General features: G+C 34.6%; 3 protein-coding genes, 1 long non-coding RNA gene and 1 other non-coding gene across 5 annotated transcripts; 3 read left to right on the forward strand and 2 right to left on the reverse strand.

Moving 5' to 3' along the window:
• Positions 1-16: 16 nt before the first annotated feature.
• LOC106375923 lies at positions 17-909 on the forward strand. The gene is made up of 3 exons (XM_013815944.3): positions 17-201; positions 275-329; positions 539-909. Exons 1-3 carry the CDS (start codon positions 105-107, stop codon positions 699-701), a joined length of 315 nt encoding a protein of 104 aa, XP_013671398.2. The 5' UTR covers positions 17-104; the 3' UTR covers positions 702-909.
• A 238-nt stretch (positions 910-1147) lies between these two features.
• On the forward strand, positions 1148-1219 carry TRNAF-GAA. Its single transcript has one exon. It is a non-coding gene; the product is annotated as a tRNA-Phe (tRNA).
• A 272-nt stretch (positions 1220-1491) lies between these two features.
• Positions 1492-2617, reverse strand: LOC106445838 (NAC domain-containing protein 72-like). The gene is made up of 3 exons (NM_001315583.1): positions 2437-2617; positions 2066-2334; positions 1492-1990 (listed from the first exon to the last, which is right to left on the reverse strand). The coding sequence occupies exons 1-3, from the start codon at positions 2615-2617 to the stop codon at positions 1538-1540; spliced, it is 903 nt and encodes a 300-aa protein (NP_001302512.1). The 3' UTR covers positions 1492-1537.
• LOC125579139 lies at positions 2062-3005 on the forward strand. Its single transcript, XR_007317127.1, has 2 exons — positions 2062-2302; positions 2404-3005. It is a non-coding gene; the product is annotated as an uncharacterized LOC125579139 (long non-coding RNA).
• A 2990-nt stretch (positions 3006-5995) lies between these two features.
• On the reverse strand, positions 5996-8951 carry LOC106375931 (ABC transporter G family member 9). Its single transcript, XM_013815956.3, has 4 exons — positions 8542-8951; positions 7430-8237; positions 7007-7335; positions 5996-6838 (listed from the first exon to the last, which is right to left on the reverse strand). The coding sequence occupies exons 1-4, from the start codon at positions 8653-8655 to the stop codon at positions 6173-6175; spliced, it is 1917 nt and encodes a 638-aa protein (XP_013671410.1). The 5' UTR covers positions 8656-8951; the 3' UTR covers positions 5996-6172.
• Positions 8952-10618: the final 1667 nt, after the last annotated feature.

A 10618-nucleotide genomic window follows, 5' to 3' on the forward strand; every position in this document is an offset into this window, starting at 1 on the left:
TTGACCCGCCCCAACAATAGGTTAAAAGTAATCTCAATTCGTTTTGTTTTTTTTCGTTCTCGCCTGTCTGCCTGCCCTAAGCCGAGAAACCAAAAATCGGCGCCATGACGAAGAGCAGGAACAAGAAGAAGAGAGACGACGACACCGTTTCTATGGACGTTTCCGAAACTAAGAGCGTCGTCTCTGAATCTGCTCCCCAAGGTAAACATAGCGTCTTGGCTTATTATTATTACTCGTGACTTCAGATGTTTAATTTTCTGTTGATTTGGTTAAGCCATGGACACTTCGGAGACCGGAGACGCCAAACTCGCTGCTCGTAATCGTAACCTGTAAGCTCAAGTTTCATTACTTCTTTAACTTGGATCGAAAAATTATCATATTATTAATCAATTTTGATTTCTGGTTTGGCTAGTTAGATTTGTATAAATCTTTGGTTGGGTTTCTCTTGGCTACAAGTTTCCATTTGTGAATTTGCTCTGTTCTGAGTTTGTATCTGCCCTTACGTTTAGTTCTGATGATTATTACATGTTTTCTCTAGGACAAGCGCGAAGAAAGGAAAACCTATGAAGAGAACGAAGAATGCAAGAAAGGTGAAAGCTGTGGCTAAAGCTATAGCAAAGAACGACAAGTATGAAGAGAAAGCTTCCAAGAACGTTTCCAAAAAACAGAGAACTCTTTCCGCCAAGAAATTGTATGAATGATTTTGTTCTCAACTCAAAGCGAAAAGTTTTTTAAGGTTAAAGGTTTCGTAGTCTATTTTTGTTCTTGTGCTTATCTTAGCAAAAGAATCTCTACAAGTTTGTACTTCTCCTTTTTAGTTTCAGAATTTTTTGATATTTACGGATATTATCATATGGGAATATTTGTTACCAGGAGTGATTATTTAAACAAATCATTACAAGTCGTAAACTGGGGCTACTACTGTAAACAAAGATCAAAATGTAGCAACAGTGTGAAGGACATAAATACACACATGGATGCGCATTTCTATATTATTTCTATTTCTAAATCAAACAACTAGTGGACCATCTGAGGGATCAAAGGTATCGTCTGAATTTGTTTGCCAAACACCAACGCAAGTTCATAACTTCGATGATAAGATAAATATTTAAAGTCTATTTAAGTACTTAACGTGTTCTATCGCGATGCGGGGATAGCTCAGTTGGGAGAGCGTCAGACTGAAGATCTGAAGGTCGCGTGTTCGATCACGCTCACCGCATTTAATTTTTTTCTTTTACTTATTCGAAACGCAGCGTTTTGGACATGTATTTATCTTTAGAATATTTATTTCCTGTTAGAAATAATTTCAAAAGAGCCCATTAACGTAGTGTGCGTGCGCTATTACATTTTCGGTCCGTCATATTAGATAAAAACTAATCTCAAGGCCTTCGCTTTCTGGAATCCTAAGCCTAACCGAATCGGTTAAGAAGGCCCATTATAATTCTCTATTTGTTTACATAATTGCCACTCTAGGTTTTTTTTACTTTTTTTAACCGCGTCCACTCATATGAGTAGCCAAATTACATTAACCCATCTCTCATTGCCTAAACTCGTACATTTGACCCGAAAGTCCGAACCCGCTCGAGCTGTACCCGAGACTCTGAGTCAACTCGGTCGAGTTCTGCTCCTGATCGACCTGCGAACTCCTACACCCGCTCTCCGCCGATTGGAACGCGTGGTAACCTCCGTAATTCGATAAACCGTAGGTCATCGGAGCTAGCTCAGGCATGGGATTAAGACCTGCTAAGCTAGCCCATTCGAAATTGCCGTTGAGAATCGTCCTGAGCGAATTCATCCGAGGAAGATCAAAAGACCGGTCTTTCATCTCCGGGAACGAATCAAGAACGTCGTCGAGCTGAGACGAAGAAGACGGCGACGACGACATGTTCGTGCTCTGGTCTTCAAGGCAAGCTTGTACCGGAGAAGCAACAGCTTGTCTCTGAGATCCAGATGTTTTCTTGTAGATTCGACATAACACCCAATCATCCAACTGTAAGAAAACAAATTTAGCTTTTTGATTTCGATTTATATGTTTTTACAATTTTCAGTAATGTGTTGTTGTTACCTTGGAGCTTCCATGGCTACGAGAATGCTCGATGAGTCGATACTCGTGCATAATCCAGTTTGTTTTCGTGCCTTTTGGAGCTTTCCCGGCGTAGAAAACCAGAGCTTTTTTAATCCCGACACGGTGACCATCCGACATGATGATCTTGTCGGTACCCGTTGCCTTCCAATAACCTGACCCGGCAACTCTATTGGGTCTTGACCCGTTCGGATATTTTCGATCTCTTGGGCTAAAGAAGTACCATTCCTTCTCCCCAAACAAAGCTTTACCTGCGCGTTCACAATATCAACATTAGTGTCTTAGTTTTAACTTTTTCTTAAAAATTATTATCGTTACAGATAACACCATACTAGAATTGAAGTGTTGCTTACTTGGCAAATCCCAAGGATCGAACTTGTAGAGATCGATATCTCCGATGATCTGGAGAGAGAAATGGTAGCCTGCAACTTTCCGACAGAGATACTGAACAAGAAGCTCTTCATCTGTCGGGTAAAAACGAAAACCTGGAGGTAAGCTCAACTGGGCTAACGGATCCTTCTCTCTAACTCCCATTTTTTTCTCTACAGCAGATAAAATAATGTGTTTAGATGTTTAAGTTCGTCGATCTCTTTTAGACAACCATGCAAGTAGCTGCTTTATATATAGGCTGTGGAAAAGACGGGCTCTTCGAGGATAAGTACGGTCCTTCTTGTCTTACTGTAAAATCTAAACACGATTTTCTTTGTGGACCATTTGGACCATTGACATACAGCCACGTACATGCAACTGCCGACCTTGTCAGTGAGCTGTACAATCTTTTCGACCGAGATAAATGTGCGTAATATTCCTGTGTGTATGGTTTTTTAGTATGAGAAAACATTATCGCAGTAATTTTTTTTTTTCTTGGTTCATTCGTGACATATAAAACTTTATAAATAGTTATACTGAGTACATTCTCTAACTAGTTATAGTAACATCACCAAAGCTTTCAAAGTCAATTATTCGACTATATATGTTAGTGCCGTTCGGGTTCATGAACCGTCGTCAGGAATAGAGGAAATAAATTTGACATGTGTCAAGCCAAGCCAGTTGTCCTTTCTTCTAGAATTCTGAAAAAGGCTAACAACGATGTGTATCTCTATCAGGATTCTCCAAATAATAGTTCGATTTTTCTTTTGTTGAAGCACTCACTACGTTGCAGTCAGAAAAAAGTAAAGGAAGAAGCACTAACTATTCGACAGATAAATCTATTGAGCAGGCTTAGGCTGTTTAGACATGCGTGGAAGGCAATGTCCTGCTCGTGTGAAATGTACACGTGTTGGGAGAGTTAGGCAAGCCTTGAATGAAATAGTCAAACTAGACAAAAATAAATATGAAAATAATACCATAAACTATTTAATAAGTGTACAAACTACAAAAGTTCTAACTATAAAAATAGAAAGGCAACGTTAACTGGAGACACGTATTTAGGATTAGAGAAAATTAATGAAATATAATGACAAAATATCGTTTTCTAATTATGCAACTGAGATTGTCTAAGTAAATGTAGAAGAAATGTATTTTCACTATTAATTTGCGTCTGATTTATTCTGTTCCTACGCTTGGTTAATTTTTAAATTTTTATTGTTAATTTTTTTTCACAAACTTCAAAAACCAGGATGCTATTGTTTTGATAATTTTTGTTTGAATATTAATCTCAGTTCTCATAAGAGAATTTATTTTATTCCATTTCTATACTCAAATTAAAAGATTAATTACGTTTTCTTTCACTCAAGAAATACTATAAATGGCCTTAGAAGTTGACAAGTGAAAACAATAGACCATGCTGGATAGTTCACAGGCCTTTATATAATAGTTTTGATTTTTTTATTCTTCTTCTTCTTGATTATTCTTTTTCTCTTTTAATTATTATAATATTATAATTGCATTTCGTTTTCGACTGCTTTTGAATTTTAGATTTTAGTGGACGTGGAGAATTCTTGTTCATTGAGAGGACATGCTCATCCATTTGTTTTATAAGAAAATAATTTGTATATTAGCAAAGATACGACAAGAGTTTGGTTCAACGATTTCGCATAACTGCAAAATGTGTTGATTTGAAACTCCGCGATCGCTATTCAGTTAGGGGGCGACTGGTTTTCCCGCTACCACCCGCAAACGCAGCTTTTGCGGTTGGTAGCGGTTTTCGGCGGTTTGTAACAATCACTTAAATCGCTCTAAACCGCTTCAAACCGCTCCGAATCTCATAAATTCAAAAGTTGGTTCCAGCTAGCGTTTGCGGTTGCGGGCGGTTGCGGGAGGATAAATTTTTTTTTCTTTTTTTAAAAACAATATATATACAAAAGTAAAAATATTTAATAAAAAATTAAAAATTGAAATTATGAAAATATTAAAATATATCTATTATATTTTAATTAATATTATAAAATTTTATAATAAAAACAATTTCAATCAATTTTCAAAAATTAAAATTATAACTTTCTGAATAAAAATTTTATATTTATTATAATTTTATGATTTTTGATATTTTTATAATTATATTAAATGTAAATATTGTTAATTTATTATTTGACTGTTACCGCATTTGGTAGTTAACCAGTCATAAGTCACCCGCAAACGCACCAATTTTTAACCGCAGTACCAGTCGTACAAATCTCTTAAAACCGCTAGAAACCGCAACCTCCCGCATCCACAAACTCCTGCAACCGCAACCGCAACCGCTGCGTTTGAACCAGTCAGGCCCTTAGTATATAATATTCTTATAAAATCTTGACAAAAGGTTGAAAAATATTTATATAATGATATGGATTTGGAGGCAATGAGTTTTTAAAAAAACTCAGGGATATGACTTTTTGGGCAATGGAGAAAACAACCTCCACACAGACCTTGGAATTGTCGTTGCCGAGCATGGCCGAACAAGCTCTAGAAGAACGATGCGGTTGGCTCTACTCCCGCCTTGAAGCACTCCTACGCGTGTTTCAACGAGCAAAATTATCTATAAGGGAATAAATTGCAACAAAAATGACACGAAAAGTCATAACACAATAAAAATGATCTATAAGTGATATTATTCTTATCATTACTGGAAGGTTTTCTATATCTTTGTATTAGTATATTTATTTTAATTTATAAGTATAACATCATTTTAAGAGTACTTAAATATTAATGGAGTAAAAACAATTATTTATACAGTAATAATTTTTCTGATATTTAAAATTTTTGTAAATTAAGAAAATTATAAGTCATAATATTATTTTTAAAAGGTTTTACTGTATATGGACGCATCTAACAAATTGTGAGGTGTACACGCATATACATATATATTGCCTGTCTGTAATGTATGCTTTCTTTGTGAAGTTACATGTTTGTTAAAGGCTAAAGCTTTAAAGGAAAAAAGGTGAGGACCGTGAGGTGATCACGAAGCTTTATCTAAAAAAAAAGACATTATGCTTTCTAAATGCATCGCTTAATTAATTCAAAACCACTTGTAAAAGATATGCAGAATCTGGTCTGTATATGAGTTATTGGTATGACAATTCCATTCTGAATTTTAGGCTCATCTATGTTAGTCGTAGGTGGTAAGGTCGACGGTTTTATACGGTTCGTCTTCTTTTTTTTTGTCTAAATACTATGTAGATAATTTTTACTTCAACACATTCTTCCAACAATTCAAATAACATATATATTTGCACTAGAATTGCATCAGTTAGCCGTTCGAATTTAGAAAACGCGCGAGGTCAGATACCTTTACTGCGTTACATGTACGAACAATTACATAGTGTGTTGGACTTGGAACGTATCCAATAAGCAAACATTAAATTGGCTTTGAACTTTCCTTTTAAACACACACATAACATGTTCTTCACATTACTTAGATTCTGATATAACTCTCTTTAATGAGATTTGACTTGTAAGAGGACCACTTGAGCAGGACCAATTAATTACACAAAACACAACAACAAAAGAGGCCAAAGTATTTTGAAATATAATTCATCATATTCATCACAAATAGATTATACTAAAGATTCTGATGAAAAACAGTAATGCAATAAAAACTTATTGAAGTTATACATTCGATCTTACTCAAAAAATCCTAAAACCCAAAAAAAGGCGGAGATAGCTAAAGTATTAGCCAGCCTTGGTCTTACCAATTCTCATCAAAGCGATATAGGCAACAACTCTATAGCCAACAAGCATCGCAGCCAACGCAAAGGAAGAGGCCAATCCACTATGAAACCCTATAAGCTTAATACCTTCAAAATCACCAACATGACACTTCGAGTTCCCATTTTCACCACAAGGATACCACTCATTCTCCGTGTACTGACCCAATATCAATAGTTTATAGGTATAATAACTTATTGATACGTATTTAATCCAAGCGATGAACACTGGGACATGTCGAACGTAATATCCTCCTGCTAACAAAAACGTGAGCATCATAACAGACCCAAGTGTCGTAGCTGTCTTCTGATCCATCACCAGGGCACCTAGAGCTAGTCCTAGCCCACCAGATACAAGGACGTGGGCGAGTAGGACCAGAAGGGTCAGAAGGAAGTTTGCAGGTTTCGGGTTTAAACCAGCCATCCAATATGTGATTATGAGAAAAATAGTTGGTAGAATAAGCTCCATTGGAAGATCCCCGACAATTCGGGACATGAAGTAAGACGAGAGCCTGTACATGCCCGAGGAACGTTCTTTCTCAAGCATTCTTCTCTCTTCAGGAAACGTGAAGATTTGTTGGAAGAGAGGGAAGAATGCCCAGAAGGATGACACAAAGAACAATAGCCCTATCTGCAACAATAAACCACAAGTAATTGCATCATATATATGCATATACACAATGCATTAATAGACCCAAAAGATTAATATATATATTATATTATTATTTATTCAAAAAAAAAAATATATTATTATTATTATCTTTGAGCAAATACATATTATATTTATATATTAAAATACCTGATCTTGTAAGTGAAAAAGGTCCGTTTTCCACCAAAGGAGACCACATAAGAAAGACACGACAAAAACCTGACCGATCTTTAGGCCAGAGAAAGAATCGTGTCGCCTATGCTTAAGGCCTCTCTCCGAGAGAACACAAAACTGCTGCCACCAAGTCGTTGGCCAGTCCCCAAAATGCTTGGAATCTCCTAGACTCTCTATTGATTGGGTACAATGACCATCTTGCCCTTTAAGATCATTGATAACATTGTCCAACAGAGTTGTCTTGTAAACCGCAACTAGAGCTTCCTTCAAAGCCTCTGGTCTTTGGAGTTCATCTGATCCAACACCTATAGATATAATATGTTCATGTTTTAATTTTAGTTTCAACAAAGAGACAAAAAGGCTATATGAATGATAAATAAATCAAGGTGAGAGACTAACCGTTTGCGATATCCAAGAGAAAATCTGATGGATTAATCCTTTCCACAGATGGGGAGTATCCAACGCTACCAAAATAATCCATAGCGTTGGATCCAAGCCCGAAGTATATCGGATTACCTTCAGATAAGAGAAGAATCTTATCAAACATATAAAACAACCTACTAGAAGGTTGATGGATTGTTGTCACGACCGTTCTTCCACCGCGAGCTAGTTCCCACAAAATGGACACAATCCTCTGAGCAGTGGTCGAATCAAGACCAGAAGTAGGCTCATCAAGAAATAGTAAACTAGGGTTTATAAGAATCTCTTGCCCTATGCTAACCCTTTTCCTCTCACCACCCGAAACACCTCTCAAGAAAGGTTCTCCAATGATAGTATTCTTACATCTATCTAGACCCAATTCCGTGACGACCGCCTCAGCTTGTTTGATTTTCTCTTGTTTCTTGAAAGAGTTCGGAAGCCGGAGAAGGGCAGTGAAGACTAAAGTTTCCGTGACAGTCAAGTGAGGGTAAAGAGCATCGTCTTGAGTCACGAAACCAGTGGCTCGCTTCACGCCTTTGGAGAATGGCTTGTTGTTGTAGGATATGTTTCCTGTGAGCTTCCCTTTCCCTTCACTAATCCGCCCTCCTAAAGCCGTCAATAAGCTGGTCTTGCCACTTCCCGAGGGACCAAGCATAGCTAGGATCTCTCCCGGTTTGACGATCCCGTTTATGCCTTTCAAGATGGTCATCTCTTCGGTTTTGACTTTGGTTTGACTCAGCCAGCTCTTTGGTTCCTTCACCTTCACCGTGTACACAACATTCTCAAACTGCTCCAAACATCAAAAGCAAAATTGAATCAGCATATATATATTAAACATACATGCAAATAAAAGCTTGATATAAATCTTATAATGAAACGAAAACATTCGTGGATTATGTATATGTGTGTGCCCTGTAAAGATCAAAATTTATCATACTTGTAGATACACTGACACAAATTAAGACGTCTGACCTAATGAACCAGTGTGCGTTCTCCATACATTATCATAAGTTAAAAATCAGCAAAAGAAATTTCAAAAAAAAAAAATCAGCATATAGAGTATGTATCAGTGAATAAATAGATTAATTTACCTTTAAAGTAATAGGAAGATTAGCCTTTTTAAATATTGAAAAAGGAAGGGTACGATCATCGTTGTTATTCTCGATCTGGGCTTCAACATCTATAGCAACCTCTTGATTATCCATTCCAAAAAATTGATCGATGTATAAACCCTTACTCACTGGTAACTAAGGATTAAGGCTGGATTATCGATCTAAACGAAATAAAATATTCTTCTACTGCTTATTAAGAAACTATTATTTGAAAAAAACTGAATCGGAAGGAGAGAAAGGTTGATGAAGTATTTGATTTTGTTGGCTCTAGGAGTTCTAGAGTCGGAAGACAACTTGTAACTCTTTTCTTTAGCTGATAAAGAAAATATTAGGGTTCACGTAAGGAAAGTGAGAGAGGGTTTTAAGGATATATAGAAGAAATCTTCTTAGAAAAAAGTTTCTGTTACTAAGCACGCTTTTAGAGTGGGATGTTTGTTTCGATCCTTTAGAAACAAAATTTTTGATATACATAACCAATAAGTTAGAGATTCGCTATTATTTTCTTATTTTTATCTTTTATAAAAATAAATTTTAAATAACATTTGTTAAATATAATAATCTTAAATAGCATTCAAACAAATTTTTGATAATAAATATTCCGCATTTACTTGTCAAATAAATAAATAATAGACAATTTTACATTAAATTTTAATAAATACTCCATCCGTTCCTAAAAGATGTATGTTCTGGAAAAAAAAAATTGTTTCAAAAAAAATACATTTTTTACTTTTTCAAAGTATGATTTTATGAAAAATTGTAAGTTTCAAAAAAATTAATGGTTTTTATTGAATTTCTATTGGCTTAAAGTTATAGAAAATTGTTATTCACAAAAAACAATGCATATTTAATGAGTTTTCTTAATATATGTGAAAAGTCTAGAATATACATCTTTTAAAAACAGAGGGAGTATATCTAATAAATAGGGGAAGATTCCAAAGGTTTCTTACAAAATAATTAATTAAAATAGGACAAATGTTGAATACAAAAATATTTTATTTGATACAATAATAAGAAATAAGCAAAAGTATATAAAAATCAACATTTTTTTTGGTAAAAATGTAAAGATCAACATGAAATCAATACTTCATTATTTACTAGTAACTTCATTAATATTTACTACAAAAATCAAAACAAATAGACAAGAAATGATAAAATGATAAATTGATAATACCTAAAAAGGTTTGAGCGTATAGAAAATTCTTTTCCAAAAGTAAACAAATAACAATTCTAAAATAATGTTCAATTTTATGTGATTCTAGTATAGACTTCGACCATGTTAAAAATATTTTTTTTTTAAATGCTAAGGAACTGTTATAACAAGTTTTTTCATAGTTTAACGATTATTAAACAAAAACTATTCCACTTATTTTTTCCCTATTGGACATTCGACCAGTTTTATTTACTTTTAGGATCCTAAAAGTAAATACATTTGGAGTACTTGATTTGTATTTACTTTTAGGATCTAACTGATTTCTTTGCAACCGTTGTAAACCAACCAGATGTCAAATATACATCGATATTTGGTTTAAATACCAAAATTAGTTTAATTAAACGCTTAGTGTTTGATTTCACTTGCTTTCTCCAAATGTGTATTTGCGAGCAGTGCAATTACATGCGTTTGATACCGACTATAGAAATCAACATGTGTCATTTCCTAAGGGTTTAAACTGTTCTAATTAGAGGTGTTCAATCCGAATATCGGTTCGGTTTCGGTTCGGTTTTTTTCGGTTTTCGGTATTTCGGTTAGTAAAATATAACTACCATTCTAAATCCATATTTACTTCGGTTCGGTTCGGTTTATATACCGTCGGTTTTCGGTTTATTCGGTTTTATACCAAAAAACATAATTATTTTGTTTGAGATCATATTATATGAATTTTAGAGTCATATTGTCAATATAGTCATTTATTAAAAATATATTACATGTTCAAATAGATGAACAAAAAAGTAAAAATGCATCTACCATCAAATAAAATAATCAAATCTATAACTAAAATCAAAGCTTAAAATTTTGAAAATAAAAATATGAAACAAAATAGAAACATGAAAAAAAAGT

This window comes from Brassica napus, chromosome A1 (genome assembly GCF_020379485.1).
Source record: "Brassica napus cultivar Da-Ae chromosome A1, Da-Ae, whole genome shotgun sequence".
NCBI classification, from domain to species: Eukaryota; Viridiplantae; Streptophyta; class Magnoliopsida; order Brassicales; family Brassicaceae; genus Brassica; species Brassica napus.